The following is a 21,760-nucleotide window of genomic DNA, read 5'->3' as shown; positions in this document are numbered from 1 at the left end:
TTACATTCCTACCAGCAATGTGTAAATGATCCACTTTCTCTTTGTCAGCATTTGGGATTGTCATGTTTTTTATTTTTGCCTTTCCAATACATGTGTAGATTTGTCTCATTTTAATTAGCATTTCTCGATGGCTAATGATGGTGAACCATACTCATTTTGTGTGCTTATTTGCCATCTGTGTATCTTCTTGGTGAAATGTCTCATCACATCTTTTGCCTGTCTCCTAATTGAACCATTTGGGTTTTTTGCTGTTGAATTTTGAGTTTTTCATATATTTTAGGTATTTGTCCTTTTCTAGATATATAATTTGCAAACATATTCTCCCAGTCAGTAGTTTGTCTTTTCAGTCTCTTCACAGTGTCTTGCTGGAGCAAACATTTCACATTTCATGATTCTAATTAGCTGTTTTTTTTCTGTTTATGGATCATGATTTTTCCCCTATTTTTTTTTAAGTTTTATATTTTACATTTAACTTTGTTATCCATTTTGGTTCAGTTTTGTGTCAAGTGTGAAGATGAGGTAGAGGTTCATTTTTTTGTACCCTATGGATGTCCAATTGCTCCAGCACCATTTGTTGAAAAGGCACTTATTGTCAGAAATCAGTGAGGTACGTTTGGGTGGGTCTGTTTCTGGGTTCTCTATTCTATTCCATCACTGTAGCTACATAATAGACCCTAAATGGGATAGATGATTACTCTCACTTTATTCTTGCTTTGCAAGATTGTTTTTAACCATTCTTAAGTTTGTGCTTCTGTGTATAAATGTTAGAAGAAACTCATCTTTTTCTATGAAAAATGGGATGTCGATAAAAATTGCATGAAATCTATAGATTATTTTGGGTAGAATTGACATCTTTTTTCACACTTCCAACTCATGAGCACAGTATATGTCCACTTATTTAGGTCCTTTGGATGTCTGATTAGCAACTTTTAGCTTACAGATCCTGTTTATGTCTAGTTAAGTTTATATCTAAATACTGAATTTTCTTTGGAATGATTGTAAATGCTATTGTGTTTTAGTTTTGGTTTCTACATGTTTGTTGTGGTTACAAAAAAGGTAGCCCACAAAAGCCAGATTAAAACACATGAAGCTGATATAATGAAGTTACTAGAAAGAATAGTATTGCTGCATTGTTGTGATAACAGTGATTCATTTTCTCCTCCTATCTTTCTTAAAAGAGAAGACCTAGATAGTCAGTTGTTTTACATAAGTTTTTATTTATTTTTACACTGCTTTGTGCCAGGATGAGTTTAAAGCACCTTATATAAATATATAAAACCAGTAACATAAAATTAAAAATGAATGAAAAACAAAATGAGTCAAAGGGAAAATAAAATGAGGGCTGTAACTGAGACTTGGAAGCAAAAGTCATACTGTGAAGTTTTGTTTGTCATCTTGAAGTGGGTAAGAAAAAATTGGCTTGGACAAATTTTAAAAAAAAATTTTTTAACTAATGCACAAAATAGTCCTGAAAGCTGGTGTGTGATATTAGGGCTGTTGAGGGTATCTGCCACCATTTCTTCTGGACACAGGACTGTCTGTTCAGGGGGAGGTGTTGTCCTGCAGGGTTAATTAATAACAAGAATTCAGATCCTGCTCGGGAAGCCTTCCTGACTGATGCAGCTGGTGGTCTGAGGACGGACGCCCAAAGGCATACCACCCCAGGCGTCATAGCACAGAGCTTTTGCTCCAGCCCAAGGGTTCTGGCTTTGGCATTAATATTGAAGTGAGGATGAACAATTAAGATTTCATTATTCTGGGTAACAACAAGGACACCTACAATTGTAAGTATTTTTGTTAAGCAGCAATATAATATTTAGCTTTAATGTCCAAAAAATGTAATAGCCTTTTAAGAAGTGGTTGTGCTTGAAAGTTTGTTTTTTTTCCCATTACTTAAGGTTCCTCTGGTTTTTAAGTGAGGTGAGCTACACGAGATCCATCTGGAGATAGATCTGGCCACTTGGGAGCATTGTCTTGGCTTTTAAGACAAAACATTTGTGTGTTTTAGAGAAAGTACCTTCAGTGCAATTCTTTCTTCTGATGACTCATATTCTACAACAATTGGAAGTGGGGAGAAATCCAGAGATGTCTACATAATTTGTAAACTTGTATTAGACATGTACCACTATAGCTTGCTGTTTAATGTCTGTACATATGTAGGTATGTTACTTACATTTTGAGCATTCAGTATCTGAGCTTTTATCAATGGCTATGTTTTTTTAACTGCAAAGCAAGAATTAGAGGAAATTTACCCACTCAATTCTGTGTTGTCCTATCCTGCTTCGTGGACTGCTGTTGCATTTTTTAATTTCTCCGTAAATCAAGCTGAAAGACAGTGTGAACCATCTATTTGCATTTGAAGTAGCTGCTGGCGGGGCTTGTTGCAACAGCTGATGGGCTCCTCTGAGTTTCAAGAGCTATTTCTGGTACATTAGCTGGGATCAAGGCTCTCCGGTTCAGGCCATAAAAGGCCCGTCCTTTGTGGAGTTGCCTCACTGCTTCTGACAGCGCCCTCAGAGGCTGAAGCTTCCTCAGGTTTCACGTGGATTTACCCAGTAATGGATGGCCACACCAGGGCCAGATTGGGGAAGTTCAGCCTCAAGGACACCCAGGGACTGACAACTTCAAAAAGAAGATCCTTTTTAATATTATTTTGGCCATCTTTTTTCCGAGAAATTTTTGGGATGCGGCCTTCACGTATTTACTGCCTTTGGCCCCCGAACACCTTTTGGAAAGCACCGTTCTAAATTTATCCTGTTCTGAATCATCACTTCTGGTAGATGCAGTTGCCTTGTTTGCATTGTGATAGTTGATTTTGTACAGTGTTCCTTGGGCTAACCTTTTGATATTTGACTTTTTGTTTAGAATTTGAAAGCAGTATTCATTGATAGGAGAGTCAAAGAAAATACTTGAGAACAGCCGAAGCTGGATCAGAGGATATCACATATTTTGTTTTACTTTTTTAATTAGGAAAATAAGGAATGACAGTGTGATTTTTTCCCCCCTTTAATTTAGAGGAACAAGGATTATACAGAGATTTGAAGTAAGTGAACAATCTTCCTATAAATCTAAATGCAGTTGTTGTTTTAAGTGCCATATGCCTGAGCATGCTTCCTAAGGATTTGCTGGTCCCAAGCACTGGAATGAACCTGCCAGTATATACTAGTGACTGAAGTCATTCCTCTAGGTATGCTTGGGCATGTTTTTTGGTCTGGGAATGATTGGATTTTTTTTTTCATAAAAATAAAAGAACTTTATGATACAGAGAAGCTTAAGCTAACAATTTGATTAATGTGATTTAAGAAGTACAATCTGTCTAAATGTTAGCACTTACATCTTGGAATTAAAAGAATATTCACAACACAAAGTAATCGTACTGCAAGTATGAGGGTGACGTTTTACAAGGGCAAGTTTTATTTCACTCTTATTCATATATGGAAACATAAATCATCAGTGATCCTTCTGTATAATCTTTGTTTTGAGGGCTTTTTCCCTTGGTACTCTGACTCTTCACACTTGATTTATAGAATCTCTGATGTACCAGAGTTTATATATTTTTTTAAATCTTGCTTCAGTTTCTAGATTTTGAGCTCTTTCATTTTTAAGTTCTCCAAGAGAGAAATAAAAAAATCTCTTTTTAAGCCTTTGGGTTAGCTGTGGTCTCTTGGTAATATGGCTTGCTGATTTGCTTCTGTTGAAAAATAGCAATAAGTTATAGAGCATTTATGGTGTATTTGACATGTTGCTCCTTTAAAAAAAATAGTTTCTTTATACCATGTCAGATGGACCAGTAGGAACAGTAATTATTTTTATCAGGTAGAAAAACAGAATATTTATAGAGATGAGCTTCATTGGTGAATACTGCAGTGGTTCTCAGCCAGAGGTGGTGCTGCAGCCCTAGTGGGCATTTGGAAATGCTTGGGGCTGTTTCTGGTTTTCACAATAACGATGGCTGGCAGTAACGATTTGTGGCAATGTGGTTAAGAATGTTAACTGCCCTGTAGTGTAGGACAGTCTCATAGGACAAAGCGTTGGTCTGGCCAAAACCGTGGTGGTATCCTCCTTTGAGAAAAACTGACGGTATACATGCCCTCCCCAACACAGGGGAGAAGCCGCGGTGGGCGAGGGAGTGTGCCTGGACTGCATCGTCTCACCACTGACATGCGCTGTTTATTGGTAACCCCACCTCAGGAAGATTTCAAATTTCAATTCAGACTACCTTTGTTAATCCCCTGGGGTCATTTAAATTTTTGCGGTTGAGGAGTCATATCCAAAGAACATGGCCCTTGGCTCCTACAAGGATGTCCAGAGAGCTGGTGCGATCGGGGATCACAGGCTGCACAGACAGCTGTGCAGAGGGAGCCACCAGTGACTTATTTGTGTCGCTGGAGCACAAAGACAGTCATCTCCTTTCGCTAGGCTCCCCAGGCTTTTAGGACCTCGTCGCAGGGACACTCACAGGGACCTCCCTGTGACCAGGAGAATTCCCAGTATGGAGCTTCCCTCCAGTTCCGGGCTTCATTGTTTCATAACTCTGAACCAGAAGTAGCGTCGTGACCCTCAGCTCCTCTCCCTGTAGGTCACCAAGGCCACAAAGTCTGTCTCCTGCTCCCACCTCCTCCTGAGACGTACTGTCCCTTACCTGGATGACTGCACTGCCCTCAATTTTTTCTTTTGCCACTAAGTTCTCTACTGTCCAGTCCTTCCTGAGAATGATGTTCCTAAACCAAGGTCTGATGATATCACTCCTCAAAAGCCAAATTCATGGTTTCCCACTGATTGAAGGCTAATGCCAGCTCCTCAGCCTCCCACCTCAGGGTCTTCCATGCCACTGTTTTTGCTCACACCCCTGCCTTCCTTTGCCTGCCTGGGAAGTGATGTCAAATAAATTCTCCCTGGAAGCTTCCTCTGATTTTTTGCCTCTGGGTTCTAGGGCTTTGACTCCAGCCTCTATGGCAGGGCCCTGGAACCCTGTCTTAGAGATCTCTTGCTCTGTACGGGTGCCCAACAAGGCATCTGGCCCCAGCCCTCTTACACCCCAGGATCTAGCCCAGGCCCACTGCACCACAATTCGGTGAGTCAGTTGAACCCAATGCATTCGAATGACTTGTAGAGTCTTCATATCAGAGCTTAACTGTGCTCCATGAAATGCTTTTGCCATTGTTGTATATTATTTACTACAGAAGTAGGTGTTACAAGTTCTGGTCTATTTCTTCCATATCTAATAATGCAAACGGAGAGAGTTGTCTTACTATTACCAGCCCAGTGGGGTTTATGTATATGTGCTTTTGCCAACACAGGAAATTAAGGTGTATTCGATGAGGTCAGCCAGTTCATTACTGGAACCTTGCCTAAAATGAAGAAACTCCACTAGTGATATGATTTGACTTCTGTACTTTTCCCGAACACCAAATGTTGTCGCTTAGGTGAACCATCCTGGAGTGGTTTGCACTGCTGGCCTTGGACACTGTGCAGCGGCTTGATGTCCATTCGAAGAGATTTCTGTGTCACTTTCATAAGGACACTCCCTCTTGCAGGAGGTTTTGAAAGAGGAATGTATTCTGCCTCGTAACCTGCTTATTCTCTTCTGAAAGTTGATCCTTCAGTCCCAAACAAGTTCATAACCTGTTTCTGATGTTAGTATAAATACAGTCAAAGAAAAAGCTTTAATATTTGCTTTGCGGTCACTGATTTACCTTGTCACAGCACTCACGTTTGTATGGAGCACTTTATGTCAGTATTGAGACCTGTGTGCCGGTCTTTGGGTTGGATGCCACAGGACAAAGATGCCTGAAGCATATTCCCCATCCCTTGTGGGCTCATTCTCTCGGCGGGTAGGCATGGATGTACAAAGCTATTATATGAAGTAGGCTTGAAGGGATGAGCAATAATAACATGCTGTCTATCATTTGTGTGTGTCAGGCTCAGTGCCAAGCTCTTTACCTATATATCTTATTTAGTTTTTGCAGTGGCCCCTGAGAAATATTACTGTCATTCCCATTCTAAAGAGGAAAAAGCTGAGACTTAGGCTTGCCCAAGGATACATATAAGGGGGTTGGAGTAGAGCTGGATTTAAACCCCGATCTGACTTCAGTGCCCACATTCATAACCACTGCTTTACACCAGTGTGTCTCAAACTTTAATAGGCATTGCCTGTGTTCGTGTTAATGTTTGGTTTCTGATTCGGTAAGTCTGGTGTAGGGCCAGAGATTCAGCAAACAAGACCCTGAATGATTCTGCTGCCTCTGGTCCGAGGACCGCCTTTGAGTAGCACTGTTTTAAACTCCTTTGCAGAGCCATGGAGATGGGAGCAAGCAGACTGGATGAGGGTTTCAAGAAGCCCTCGCTGGGTAGAGATGGTGTCCAAGGTGAAGCCATTCCTTTGTGCTTTTCTTTCTTCCCACTCAGTGGTACCCCTTATTTCTCTTATTTCCAATTACTGCCTTTCTCCTGACTTCTCCTCCTCATGTTGAAAGCATACTCAAGTTTCCATCCTAAATAAAGCTCTCCATGACCTTCAGCTATCACCTGTCTCCTTCTCTGGTATTCCTGAACGTGTACAACTCTGCAGAAACTCACCTCTCCCACCAGACCTTTGTGATCTCCTGATCGCTTTGACCTCCCTAAACTTGACCTTTGAGCCCCTCCTTGAACAGATCCCATCTCAGGTCTAGTAAGGTCTATGCTGACTGCTGGGTTCTTGAGCTCTCCTATCACCTTTATTTTCTAAATTATTTTCTGTCTCTCCACTTGCTCAGCTCACCCTTCTTGGTGTCCACGTTCAGATAAAAGTATTTGTGCTGTTCTTTATATGGCGAATTACATGACTTATCCATTTCAGATGGAATGCATTCATTTGGGTTTTATTTTCTCTTTTAATTGGAAGTTGTTCTCTTCTAATTAGCTATTTAGGGTCTGTATCCTGTATAACCAGTATTGATATATTTTTGCACAAAGAACAATTCATTTCTGAGTGAGGACCCAAAGGGCTTTTATAAGTAATATGCCTACAACTTGTGAACTGTGTTTTGGTTAATCAGAGTCCTCTTGTTTCTTTCTGGGTTTTCAGTTATGTTCCACACGTGAAAAGTTGGTAAATAACTTAGGCATGGACATATATGGTCATTGTACAGAAAAATCATATTGATACTTTCAGATTTTTTAAGATTTCAAATACTTTAAATATTTTAAGCCCTGGCCTTTTCATACATTCTGAAAACACTACCTGATTTTACCCCATTTAACCAAAAATTTAAATTTACACATGTACTTGCACACATATTATACACTCAAAGGAACAAACTAGCCACTCCAGCTAAAATTAGCAGGTTATGAAAGGTAAAATAACCTTTGAAAGTTTTAGTACTGTTTCTGTAAACAAGTTTTCTTAGAAAAAGATTTTTTAAAATTTAAATTGATGGTTCAGTTTATCATGTGCCAGGTCACAAAATTCAGCTACATTTGTTTTGCATTTAGTTCATTCCTGTAACAGTTCCTATCGTGAAACCCAAGGACAAGTGGTATTTTAATTTCTAGTATTCATTAGCAAGCATTGCCTCTGACACCTACCACAGCAAATGACTCTAGGTTTGAGCCAGGTTAGAAGAAAAAAACTTGGGCTTCCATGGAGAGGTAGATGGCTTCCCAAATTATGCTCACAGTCTTAATTTCTGCCAGATGTTCATTTTAGCCAGATGCATGTAATCATTTGGCTTTATTATTTCATGCATTTTTTTATTGAAAGTGTTGAATATTGAAAACTTGTGTGATTAGATAATGACTGTTATGGTGCATTGGACAAGAATGAGTAAGCTTCCTGCAATGTGTGTATCCCAACACAGGTTCCTCCCATTTGGGATGGAATTTATTTTGCTGGATTTGTATCAGTTCTTCTCTCTGGAGGTTTCAGGGAGCTTGCAGGCAGCTAACAGTTCTTAAATATTACATAAGTATTTGTGCTGTATTCCCCATTCCAGGAAAATGGAATGGGGAATAATGGGAGGAAAGTAATGTGAAAGCAATGACAGCAATTAAACTTTGTACTCTACTCACCCTCAGCCCACCTCCCAAAGCTCACAGAAATGTTTTCCCTGCTCTTAGTGAAGGAAGGAGATTACATTTGGAAATCGCAGGTGTTTGACCCTGAGGAGTGCTTGGGGCAACGGCAGAGTAAGTGAGAACAGCCCTGGTCTTAATTCATAACCAGCTGTGTGACCTTGGGTAAGTTCTTAACCTCTCTGAGCCTCACTCATTAAAATGAGCTTTGGGCTGGAGGATTCTTAGGTTCCTTCTACTTCTTTGGATTCTATAATCCAGATATTTCAGAGCTTGAAAATGTTCTGCCCTTCCTTGGAAAGGGAACCCTGTATCTGGAAGATAGTGACTCAAAGGTAGGTGATCTGGACCGAGTTAGAAATGTCTGAAGCAGGAATCCATATATATTTTTAAACGTCTTCTCACTGTACTTCTGTTGAAATGTGCAGCCTACTTCCTCCTTCTCAATTGACTTAAACACCATTCTTTGCCATCAGTCCTTTGTCTTTGGAAATTTCTGCCATTCCTTCATATTAAACTCTCATTGTTTCTTCTGTGTTCCTTGGAATACTTATATTTTCTTTCCTCTAACCTGACTTTTTCTTCTCTTGGGCTCCTGCCTTTTCCTCCTGATGTGGAATCCCGTCACCATCACAGCAGTCCTCCATAGCCTGAGACAGAACCTGCCCGTTCCTCGCAGGAGTGGGGTGTGGTCAGCCTTCTCTGCCTTTTCAGTTTATTAGCTTGCTGCCAATATTTCACTCACTCTTCATCAAAAATTATTTTCTGAGCACATTGATGTCACTCAACCAGGGTGCTAAAGAAATAAATAATTGCATCAACTTGACATTTTTTTTACCTTTGGACATTTGTCTCTCTTGAAATTTTTATTAAACTTAGCAACAATTTAAAAATAAAGGTAGTTTTACCCAGAGACTTTTGGAATGAATTTAGTAGAAGAAGATTATAGAAAAAGATTGTTTTAAATTTAAACTGATAGTTCAGTTTACCATGTGCTAGGTCACACATTAGCTACATTCATTTATTTTGCAATTAGTTCATTCCTGTAACAGTTACTGTTATAAAACCCAAGGACAGATGGTATTTCAGTGTCTCGTATTCGTTTACAAGTATTGTTTCTGATACCTACCACAGCAAATGACTCTCGGTTTGAGCCACGTTAGAAAAAAAATGTTTGGGCTGCCGTGAAGAGGTAGATGGCTTCCCAAATTATGCTCAGTTTTCATTTCTGCCAGATGTTCATTTTAGCCACACACACACGATCATTTGGCTTTATTGTTTGTCACATCAGATGAACTAGTAGTGTGTGTCATTAGTGGTTGTGTAAGAGAAGCTGTGTTACAACAGAAACTTTGGAATCCATAATCTTTGTTTTTCTTTTTAAGACTATTCATCTGACCACTTCTACCACTGACAAAACTGATTTTATACCAACTAGTACCTTAGCTGCCTTCCTGTCTACGTTGTATATTAGTATTTTTACATTTAATTTTCACAAGTTGTAAAGAACATTGTGGGTTCATTGGGCTACAAACATTTTGACCGTGGTCCTTCATAAGACAATTATTTCATTAAAAGTGAATTATAATTTATTTAGTAGCTCCAGATAAAAATGGTTGCCAGGTGGCAAATGGGTACTGTAAGATTTTAGGAGGACAAATTTCTTTGATATTTTAATGGAGAGAGTTTTCTGAGCTAATTTATTCATAGCATCTCTCTAAAGTGAGAGCTAATAATGATTTCCATAATTAATGAGTCAAATTAAAAAAACTTGACAGGTAGGTAACTTAGAACAGGGAAGGCAAAATCCTTATTGCGGAGAAGTTGTGTATCAGATGAGCACTGTGAAAAATGGCTTTACTCAACAGGTATTTTTAAATTGCTTCATGAACGGTCTTTAGAAGGTTAGACTATCTCCCAAAAGCTGTATGAAAAATGTTCCTTTTTAGAAATCTCTTTTAATAGAGCAGATCTGTTATTTTCAGCATTTTTCTTGAAGTGGCATTGCTCCCCCCAAATTAAGAACAAATACAGGAGACACTACCATCCCATTCTGATGATTGGTACAGAAGTGGAAATCTTAGAAGTGCCTGGAGGTCTGTAGGTGACCTCATCCAGAGGGCACAGCTCTGGAGGGCCTGCCCACCCACTGAAACAGGTCAGGGCAGCCCACAGTCTGGGTTATCATAGTCTCATGGAACTTTCTGTGTTGATGGAAATGTTCTCTAGTTGGTGCCATTCTGTAGGGTGGCCGCTGGCCATGGTTGGCTGTTGAGCACTTGAGAACTTGGCCAAGTACAGCTGAAGAATGGAACTTTTAACTTGATTTACTCTTAATATGTTCAAACTGCAATTGCCCTATTCTGTGTTGGACCATGCGGGTCCAGAGGAAATGGACTGGTACTTTATGCACCTGCTGATACTCTAGGACCTCCCCTGTTGACCTTGGCTTTGACACTTGGTTTGCAGAGGAAAAATATAAAATAGTGTGCTTTTCAAAGAAACTGAAGCTTATGCTATCAGAGGAAACTTTTCCATGGATTCTTCATCCCTCCCAGCAGTCTGCAAATCCACACCCCCCAAGTAAGCATGAATACTCACTGTGCGGTTTTCTAGGTTATCTGTAGCTCTGAACACATTAGATGTTCATTTCCACATTTTGAATTATGTATCCAAAGATAAGTGCCTACAGTCTCACCATGACTAATAACATTGGAGTTGCGTCCTTCAAGCTAATATGTGGATAGAAGTGTTGTGAATTTGGCAACAAAGATGTTAAGGAGGAGTTGTGATTTAATAGGCTGCCAGCATGTCCTTTGAATGCCTTACTTTTGTTGCCTAAGTCTGTGTTTTGGCTTAAGGTCATGGGGTTTTGTGAGAAATTAGTGTACTGATATTTTGTTCTTGCTTTAAACTTTTTTGTATACTTACGGATACAAACTAAAGATGTCTTTTGAGAACCAGTGGTGTAATATGTATGAGGAGACTTTTCCTGTAAGGATGGCTTGTGTGAAATCTTGTGTTTACCAAGCGAACCATGCAAAATGCTTGTCGTGTATTCAGTCATCCTAACTATTTCTGAGTACCTACTGTGGCAACTAATGATACTGTATTTTTCCCCCAAGCATCTCTGACTTGTAAAACCTCTGACAGTTTAGATGGCAGAGTTGGGTGCGTGGTGGGAAGAACAGAGGCTGCTCTGGGAACCTAGAAGTCATTTCACCTCTCTTCTGAAAGATGAGGTGTTAACCCACACCATCTCCAAGGCTGTCTGTGCTCTTGAGCCCCTGGGGTTGGGGGTTGGGGGTGTGTGTGTGTGTCTTTTCTGCAGAGCCTTGATTATTAAAATAAACCCATAACAGAAGGGGATGGGAACTCTTGGGCAGTGTGGGAAGTGTAGGGATGGAGGATGTGATGGGGTGGGGAAGGGGCCAGCCCACGTCCAAGGTCCTGGCCCACACCCTCGCAGTGAGCCCACCACCCAGGTGTCGTAATATCCTTTTGTTGGTGAGATGTGCTTTGGAGGCCTGGTGAGTTGCTCTGGAGACAGTGACCCTCCCGTCTGCACTCAGACTGCAGGGGCAGCAGCCCCTGTCCCTGGGTACCGTGGGCCTCCTTGCTCCATCTCTGCATCCCTGTTGTCTGCAGTGGGTGCCTCCCCCACGACTGGGCCTTCCAGCTTCAGGAAACTTGTTGCCTTTCTTGGGAAGCTCTCTGGTTCCCTCCCTTCAACTGCCACAGCAATCAGCCAGTCTGAGTGGGATGGGAGGAAGCACTGTGTTCCTTAAGTACAGACTAACAAGACAGGCAAGACTTCCCACTGTGCTGCTTTTCATCCAGAATCAAAGTAGACTGGTGAGATTTTTCACTCTACAAGTGCAACAGACTTCCCTGTTTCTTAAAAGAACATAGTAATCCATTATTAAATGCATGGAATAACGAAGTGGGATAATTCCTCACCTCCCGTGTTTAACCCTTACATCAAACATGGGTGAATAAATGTTTTTAATTGGATTGGGTGACTGTATATCAAAAGCAATTCAGCTCAGCTGTTGAGCTGAAAGCACATGTTTAAAATAACCAACACAGTTGACTCCCCTTGTTACCACCTGACCTGTGGCTTGTCAAAGGGGTGGGTGAATAATCAGGGGCAATATAAGGAGAGGCAGCCTCTGCCTGATCCTCGTCCATCACACACACCCTCCCCTCCCCTCTCTTTCCCTTTCCTCCCCTCCCCTCCCCTCTCCTCACTTACTTTTCTCCTTTCTCTTCCTCTTCTGTTTCCTTTTCACTTTTTACTTCATGTTTTACTTCTGTTTTCTTGTATTTTCTTTTTTCTTGCTGCTTCTCCTCTTTCACCTTCAGCTAAATCAAGACCTAAGCAGCATAGCCATGGATATCTGTAAGTTTTACTAATTTTAATGTATGAAATTAAAAAGATATGTGTGTATATATATATATATATATACATATATTTATACATATAAAATATCTTCATATAGACATAAAATCTGTTACACAGTTCTGATGGCTTTTGAAATGCTGTTAATACTGTAGGTGATCTTTTAAAGATAATTGTTCCTGAAACATGGAATCGGATTTTTAGGCATCATTATATTTTATGGGGAACGGCTCTCATTTCTTGTGAGGGCCAAATTCATCATCTTTCCTCCACTGTTAGCTATGTTTCTGTGTGTACTATCTGCATGTATGTGTGAGTATTTGTGAATAACACCCGAAAATATCTACTTACTTTTTTTTTTTTAAGTGTAGTTTGCTACAGGTTATAAGAAGAAAGTGAGTACAGGACATCCTAGTTTAATTTTAGTAAAGCAAAAATGAAAATCAAACCTCAGCTTCTGCTTTGGTGTTTTGTTAACTCAAATTTAAAATTAGAAATGTGGTAACTATTTGGCAGTTCTGGCTTTCTAAGGGAAACCATATCATATTGTATGTGTGTGTGTGCTGGCCTTTAAAAATAGATACTGCCACAAAGTGATGGGCTTCATCCTCTATACTCATAGCCAAGTCCTGCAAATCGGTGGGCTTTGTAAACAGTGGCTGTGACTTTGGGACTCTTCCAGGGAGCATTAAACACCAGCTCTGGCTCTGTTCTGTTCATCTTTAGTCAAAACTCTTTTGTTTTAAAAGCTAACTGCTGAAGAGTAAACACTCTTGACCCTGGTCATAAACATTTGTCATACATCTGGTTAGTTTTTATCTCACTGACCAAAATCGTTTTGGCAGAAGAGTCATTAAAGTTGACAGCCCAACAAATTACACAGAATCCCTCATTTTTCTCAGGCATTGACCGTGACCTACAATCCATTGGAAAACATTTCTTGCCTGGTTCTGAAAATCTCCTTAAATGTATATTCTTGAGCAAATGAAGTATATAAAATAACTTAAACATGAATGACTGAGAAAAAATGTTTTTGTGCATGTCTTCTGTTGGTCCTCTGAGGAATTTAAAGAGGATCATGAATTTTAGATTTTATGTTTAGACTTCAGAGGCCACAGCCTTGCTCCCCTTCTGTCTGATTATCTTTTTGCTGGGGATTTGATCACTGTCATTCTGGGCTCCCTCGGTGACACCAAGACCACTGGATTGCAAGTGGCCATTTGTAGCACAAACCTGACCCTCATCATGTTTGTTGATGAGCCCGCGAGTGCTTGATGCCCTTGCTCTGCATTAAGTTGTCAGCTGAAGGGCCACGCCTGGAACCTGGAACAGGGGCAGGGGGATGGCAGAGGGTTTGAGGCGGAGGCTGGCCCTGGAAAGGCCCAGTGTTTCTCCTGGCTCTGCCTTGGCAGTAGTATCTGGATAGCCACCGAGCAGAAGGCCTTCAGGTTTTGTCAGCTGAGAGGATTCAGGCACTGTAGGTCTGTGTGCGAAGCAGACCTCGGCAGGGCTTGGGTCTGACCCTGCTTTGACTTTTGCTTTGTGCAGACACTAATCCAGAAGAATTCTGCCTGAGGCCCCAGAGGCTGGGCCTCTCTCTGCAAATGGGTCTTGACATGTCAGGTTGCTGCAAACAGCCAGTCAAAGTCAGGAAAGAGTCTTTTCATTTCCATGGCTTTATGGGCATAAATTTTGACAAACTATACCATAAATCCCCCATCCCTAACAATGATGTGTTCAGGTCTTGATTTTTAATCTGAGATCTTGAATTGTGTGCAGCTGTTGGATCTTGTCTTATTATGGCCTTTATGTAAAAGCAAACATTAAATTTTCTTCCATCCTGAAGGAGGCTGGATTTCCCAGCCTCCCACGAGATTCGTCCTGTGCCCTCTCGCTTAAGGGAGCCCCTGCCCCACAGCAGAGCATCCGCAGTCATTTTATCCCAGGATTCGTGGTTCCTGCAAGTCTGTGTGGCCCATGACTTTGACTATGTTTTAGACTTGGTCAGATCAGACAAGCATTCATCTTCTAAATCAGATGTCTCCATTTGCCATCAAATGGGGCCTGTGTAGGTCAGCCTTAAACCCCATGCCCATGGAGAGCTGCACAGATACTTGTTTGAGAAAAATCTGATACCTATTTGAACTGTGGAGCCACCAGCACAAGTACACTGTATCTTAGAGGGCACAAAGAAGCCACATGGCATGGTCACCTAGGAGGACCTCCAAGGAATTTCCAAAAACAGTTTACTTTTGCATACCATATATAGTTTTTTAGTTAAGCAGACAGAATTTCTTAATGTGAACTTGCTTCTTTCATTGACTTGGATTTAAATAGCTAGGCAACAGCATGAAGAACATTATACACATGTACACACACACACACACACACAAACACACTCTTCTTACCTGTGGAGCACCTTGGCACATGAGAGAATATTCTAGAGCCAGCCAGCACCCTGGCCTCTTTGTGGACCTGGGCCTGGGCAGAACAGCATTGCTTGAGTGCACTCTGCACTCTTTCTAGGATTGGACAAAAATATTGACTCTAATATTATTGACATTTAAAATAAAACTTACTGCTCTTAAGAAAAATACATGACCTGCAATGTGCTTTACATAAAACAAAAACAAAACAGTGCGTTATTCTAGTAAGTCCTAGTGTCAAGTTAACAGCTTTCTATGTGAGGTTTGATCTGAGATCTGTCTTGTATAGGACTTTATTGTCGATTTTATTTGATTTGGGAACAGATTGCACATATGTAACTCCAGTGTTTTAGAACAGATTTACACATTTTTTGTCTTAGCTAGAAATACAGTTTCCTTGAGTAGTAAAGGTTTGGTAAGCCACCTACATGTAGGTTGAAACAACAGTGAGTGGATAAAGATTAAAACAAAAACTAGGTCCTCTTTAGAAGCACATTATTGAGATGGGATATTATGTGATTTATTGTAAACTATGTAGGAAAAGCATCAAAGTCAGTTCAAACTTGCTGAAAAGAATGTGAGGAAATCAGCGTGGAAATTTGGAGTATAATGAACTCTTAATTATTCTGAAGATTGGCTATTTCAAAGTTGCAGTGGCAGATATTTTTAAGCACATCTAACAGGACTTGGAAAAATGTGCTTGTACTTATATTTGATATTGGTATGTCTGATATTTAGGACCCCTAATCATTACCCCCAGTAATTGGTACATAGCAGGTGTTCAGTGAATAGTTGTGCAGTGAAGAAGTTAATGAATGAAACACACACACCCACACACAGAGGATTAAGCTGAAAGTCTGTTTGATGTCCTCATCTGCCAAGCTCTATAGTGAAAATTTGCTTTGTAACAATTCTGATTCATTCAAGCCTTCTCCAGAAGGAAAGTAATTAAGTTGATTTTGTTTTAAACAGTTCCATTTTTGTACTGCAGTTGACAAGGGAGGTTTAGCTTTTAACCAAATGAGTAATTAAACACAGAAGGTATTGCCAGTAAAATTGAAATAAAGTCTGTGATTTAATCCTTGCAGTATTGAACTTGCTCTGTGTATTGGTGGGGAAAATATGCTAAATAATAACACTGTTGATTTCTTAAAAATAACTGAGAGAATTAGGAAAATTTTCAAAGAGTGAAAAGGAAGGTGACAAATGTCTAGAAAATTATTTAATTAAATCTAAAGTAAATGAGATAAGATCACTGTGATATGGTAATTTTTAATAACAGCAATTTAAAAATTGGTATGTTCCTTAAATGGACACTATCTTTTACCTTAAAAGGTTTGCTAATGTGATTCATTTATTTGGAAGTTCAAACCTGATGTCTGACTGCAGGCTCTTTCTCTGGCCCCTGGAGTCAAACTGTGTGGGTTCAAATTCCAACACTTTTAGTTACTGCTTATATTAGCATGGCCAGGGAACTCAATCTTGCCTCAATTTCCTCATCTGTGAAATGGGAGTGATAATAGTACTTGGCACACAGAGTTGTTAATGCAGATTAAATGGGCTGATATACTTAAAACATTTAAAACAGCATTTGCCACATGGCTGTTATTGAGAGATGATTATTATTAATCCTGATTAGAGCAAAGATAACTTACAGGTTTCAATTTTAGCCTGAAAATGTAAGGATTTTTTTCAACGAATTTTATTGCAATATAGTTTTTGTAACTTTGGTGTTAAAAGTAACCTGTGATTTCCTTGCAATCTAGGTAGATGATTTCCTATCCTTTTATTTTAAAAATTGTTTAAAAAATATTATCTTAGTAACAATAATAGGACATACCTATCCTTGAGGCTTGAGTGGTCATTCCAAAGCTAGTTCCCTGAGAAGGTAGAGCTCAGTATGTCAGATTTAACCCATATTCTGTAGCTGGTTCCCTCTGGGAAAGCCTTGGTCATAACTCTTACACATTCCAGAAGGGGAAAGGAAAACTTTTCTATTTATGTGGAGTTGTGTAGGTATTTGAAACCCATATATAAAATGATTATCTGGATTTTAGTACCCTTAGGTGGGTTTGTTTAAAAAAAATACAGAAAAGAGATTTTTTTATTCAAATGTCAAGTTGCAGGTGAATATCTGCATATTTATTCCTCTAAAGAAAATTCTGGATTAATTGGGATAAAATATTTCAACTAGAGTCATACATCGTCTGTTTGAAATAGGTCATGGTTCATCACAATGATTATTTTCTAAAATGGAATGATCATTAGACTCATTTGTTAAAGTTCTTGAAAAGTACAGTTTGCGGGCCCCGCCACAGACCTATCTACTCGTAATGAGAGGATAGGGACTGTGATCCTTCCCCAGGCAATTCTGATGCTAGACCAGTGGGTATTACAGGCACTGGCCTCCTGTCCCTCCCTCCACAGCACTTGGCCCAGTGCCAGCCAGCCAGCTGGGATGGGAGTGGACCCACATGCAGGGGGCTTTGTGAGCATTGTTCTGATCAGCCATACAGTCAAGATGTAAGTGACTAGGAAAAGCACGCTTCCGGAGGACCTAAGGATATTCTGAAAACAGAATTTTCTTTTGCCAAGTTTTTGTGTTTTTTCAAAACTCTTTACCATCTCTTAGAAAAATCATTTTTAAAATCTAAGAGAACTCGTTAACTTCTTACTTTTCAATCCACTTCTTACTTTGAATCCAAACTCCAGAGTTGTTTCTATGAAATACACATGATTTGTTGAACTGAAGTGTATGTGGGCAGAGTCCACAGGGGAAGACCATGCTGCTCCCAAACCCTGAGTTCTCACGACAGCATGTATCCATGTGCAGGTGATTCACCTACAGTTCAGCTCTCCACAGGAAGGGTATCACTTCCAGTTCCATCACTGCTTTCATCTATGATATGAAGAACGCTCAGTTATTTCTGTTACCTGATGTCATTACCAACATATGAGAAGTGAGATGAGGAGTAAAAGGATCCTGGAACACTCTAAAAAGTTTTCCCTGAGAATAACTAGAGCAGAGGCATTCAATTTCTGTTGGCCATTAAGAACCTGCAGTCAGTGCTACTGTCCCTGCTTCTCCAGATTCCCAGGGACCTTTGCTCATGACCTTGCCACCCCACTGGCACATACATGCCACCCAAGGTCAAGCAGATTCTCTTCTTACTTGTAATGGGAAGGAAGGCTGAGAATTTGTATTTTCTGAGATAGCTGAGGAGGGAGGAGGTGAGTCCTTCCAGCATCTGGGCTGTGCCCAGGGAAGATGCAATATTTCTAGAAAAAATGAGCCACCATATTGCTGGTGGATTTCACACTATTCCATAGTCCCACCCTTCTCATAAGGGTGATGGTATCTCCAGGAACTTAATGTTCATGGGATATAAGTTCTCCCTCTTGTTGCTGGCATAGCCCCTTTTTCTTATGACATCTGTATGTAACCCTGAACATCCAGGCTTCCTTGAGTGTGGGAGTCCCAGGGAACCAGCTGGCTCCTGTCACTTGAAGGATTCATGCTGAGATCTGATTGGTTGGGACCAGAAGTGCTCCAAGTAGTTGCATGGCTTGTGATACTCCTTTTCTACACCTGCAAAATCCTATATAGCTGGGACCCACCTGTAGCCACATCTAACAGTGGTCAAAACGTGGTAGCCCTTGAATTCAAGGACTTCTCTGCCTTTGGCATTGGCTCACTCCCCATTCCTCTCCAGAATATCCCAGGATATTATAAAATGTCAAGTGATTTTTATCCTAAACAAAGAGTGGCACTTGAACCATCATATGTCATAGGGACATGCCTGCCAGAGCTAAAAAGAGACTCTTATCACATCCTGCCCTGACGTAGGAGCAGCTGGGGATGAGAAACCTCTGGACGCTTGCTGGAGGTGCTCCCACCACCTCGATCCCTATTTGTGATGAACCGTAGCTCTACCTGCACCAGCCCTTACATGTAAAACATGGAATCGGTGTGCTTTTAGGCATTACACTCAACGTGATGGAGCAGTGTACTACAGACTGAGCAAGCGTCCTTCTCAACAAACAAAAGTAATCCAAGAATGACAGTAGGAGGGATTTAGACAAGGCAGAGGCAGGTAGGAGGTTGGATGGTAGAGAGTGTGCCAGTGTAAACACTTGATGGAGCAAGGTCTCGGGCACTTAGTGAGCAAATAGTGTTGCTTATCATTGTCCAAGAGGCAAAAAGAAGCAAGATGGTACATATTGAAAGAGCAGAGAGAACTGATGTCAGTGACTTCTGGCACAGTCGCAGCTTGATTTTTATGAGCCCTCAGTGCTTTGGGCACCAGCTCCGGAGTGGAGTGCATGGATGAACAGACACGTGCATAACCACGATCTATAAAGCCTGTGCTGAGGTATACAAGTTGAGGCGCTGGAGGCCAAGGGAATCCTAAAGATGCCAAGGACAGGTAGGATTTTGGTAAGTGTAAACATGGGAGTTGGTGGACCAGAGGGAAGGGCAGATGAAGGTGGAATGAATGGTCACTGTTGTGGGCAACAAGAGCCTTGATTGACAAGACAGCACTGTGTGTGTACAGGAAACCTTGGGAGTTTTGACAGGGTAGATGCTCATGGGGCCATGGAGGTGGGTGGAGGGAAGGCGCTAAGTAGCCAGGTAGGTTCTGTGATCATGCTAGGCTCCAGAGGTGGGAAGGAACCAGAGAGGGTGAGGGAAGAATTGCCCAGCTGAGGAAATGATGAAGATAGAGCTCTGCAAGAGTGAAAGAAGCATAGCGGGGAACCACCGGAGCCACAGGTTGTTAATGAGAAAGGGCGGGCGTTGATTGGACCCCATGAAGATCAGGCAGGTCAGCACGAAAGCAGGCAGAGCACAGTGTCCCTGTCGGGAGAGGATTGTGCTGCAGAGGGGAGCTGCCAGCCCCGCCTCAGCTGCCTTGCTGTCCTGCTCCGGGCAGAGGAGCTGATGCTGCTGAGCCCGGAGGCGGCCAAGCGGGAGGAAGCCTGACCAAGCTGCGGGCAGGTGGGAGGTGGAGTCCGATGCTCAAAATGACTGCTGTTCCAGCTGGGCGCTGACTGCCGAGGGCCTTTTAGAATCTTCCCTCAAAATCTGAAAGAATTACCTGGTAGATGCCTGTCTTACAGTACAGTTAATTACAGAGCAAATGGCATCTTGGATGTTAGAGAATGATTAGCTTCTGTAAAAGCTTGAGAGAAGACAAAGACTCTCAGGTTCCTAGACTTTGCTTTTTCATGTCTTCCGTGTATCCCAGTTTCGCAGCTCCTTGAGTCAGCTCGTGATGGTATGGGAGTAAGAGCAGGAAGGCTTTGGCCTGATCTGACCTGCTCCAGGTTCTGCTTCAGGGACGTGGCCTGGTCATCACAGCACAGGGAAGCCTGGGCCTCTGAGCATCTGTTGAGGCAGAGAGCAAGAACCTGACATTAACAGCTATCCCTTTAAACAGCAACCTGTTCAAAGACTTTGGAGGCAGGAAAGACCACATTTGTTAAAGCAACAAAACATTAAATACTAACGAATTACTTAAACTTGAAATATATAAAATCCATATGTAGAAACCTGGAAAACACTTCTAAGAATACAGAAGTAATTTGAAAAAGTGAAAGGATATATATCACGTTCTAGAATAGGACAATGCAAGATCGTCAATATATCAATTTCTTATTAAGTTACTTCATTAAATTTAGCATACTCCCAGTAAAATTGCCACTGTTAAAAAAACAAAAACAAAAAAGTAGGCAAGTCTCTTACAGCACTAAACTATGTTTTCTACCTTTATCTTGCATCTACCTACCACTTCAGCATTTTATTAAAAATAAAAATAATAATAATAAAGGGAGAAATGTGGGATCCACATATAAATCAAGTATAAAAATCAAATGAATATTCATATTTGACCTGATTGTTTATAGTTCATAATGTGTGATCAAAACCGAAAGTTTCTGTGATGAATGCCCTTGTACTGTTCACCATGTAAGAATTTATTCACTATGTAAGAATTCGTTCACCATGTAAGAACTTGTTCGTTATGCTTCAGAAGATTGGAGACTGACGAGAATTAGGCTTGAGATGGATTAATGATTGTACATTGAGCATTGACCCCCCTATACAAAATTTTATTGTTAACAACCATTTAATCAATAAATATGAGAGATGCCCTCTCAAAAAAAAAAAAAGTAGGCAAGTGGATCCTAAAGTTCATATGGATAAATAAACAATAGCCATCACTTACTAGATTGTAAAGCCTCAATAATTAAAAGATGGTACTGGCATGTGCATAAACAGAACAGTGAAACAGATTAGAAAACCAGAAATTAATATTCCCAGATATATGTGGTAATAAATAAAAGAAAAGGAAAAAAGTGTCATTGAAAATCAATAGGGAAAAATAGACAACTAAATAAATGTTAAGACAATTGGGTAACAGTGTGGAAAAATAAATAAATTTCTAATCGATTAGATATTTAAATAGTTACGTGTTTATAAAAAAACACAGATTCATCTCGATTTGAAGACACCAACTGTCTAAAGAAATTTTTGAGACAACTGGAGGAGATTGAATGTAGAGCAAATGTTACATGATACCAAATAACTGCTTAATTTTGTTACATGTGACATTAGCATGAAAGTCATGCAAAATGTCCCTCGTGTTTTTAAGTTCATACTAAGGCATGTAGGGATAAAATGACCCAATGATAACTTGGGTTTGCTTTGAAATAACGGTAGAGAAGAGAGACAAGCAAGTGTAACAAAACCTTGACAATTGTTGATTTTAGTGGCTGGTTGGGGGAGGGGGCCCACTGTGGCACTGTCTCTATCTGTGTAGGTTTCAGTTTTTTCAAAATCAAAATAAGTTTCTAAAATATTTTTAATATAATTAAT

General features: G+C 40.5%; 1 protein-coding gene across 22 annotated transcripts in view; it reads left to right on the top strand.

The window, feature by feature from the left end:
• Positions 1–21,760, top strand: part of SVIL (supervillin) — a 235,847-nt gene that overhangs the window by 73,258 nt on the left and 140,829 nt on the right. For 6 of the 22 annotated variants that reach the window (XM_073228991.1, XM_073228998.1, XM_073228992.1 and 3 more), the window contains exon 1: positions 12,259–12,457. The exons of 3 other annotated variants lie outside the window; for them this stretch is intronic. In XM_073228991.1, the coding sequence (XP_073085092.1) occupies positions 12,358–12,457 (100 nt within the window). In that variant the 5' untranslated portion in view covers positions 12,259–12,357. Of the gene's footprint in view, positions 1–2,460; positions 3,044–12,258; positions 12,458–21,760 lie in introns of those variants that run through there. 13 more of the 22 variants (XM_073229004.1, XM_073229001.1, XM_017672758.3 and 10 more) reach the window with 8 other exon arrangements.

This window comes from Manis javanica, chromosome 2 (genome assembly GCF_040802235.1).
Source record: "Manis javanica isolate MJ-LG chromosome 2, MJ_LKY, whole genome shotgun sequence".
NCBI classification, from domain to species: Eukaryota; Metazoa; Chordata; class Mammalia; order Pholidota; family Manidae; genus Manis; species Manis javanica.
This window is presented reverse-complemented; position numbering and strand designations above follow the sequence as displayed.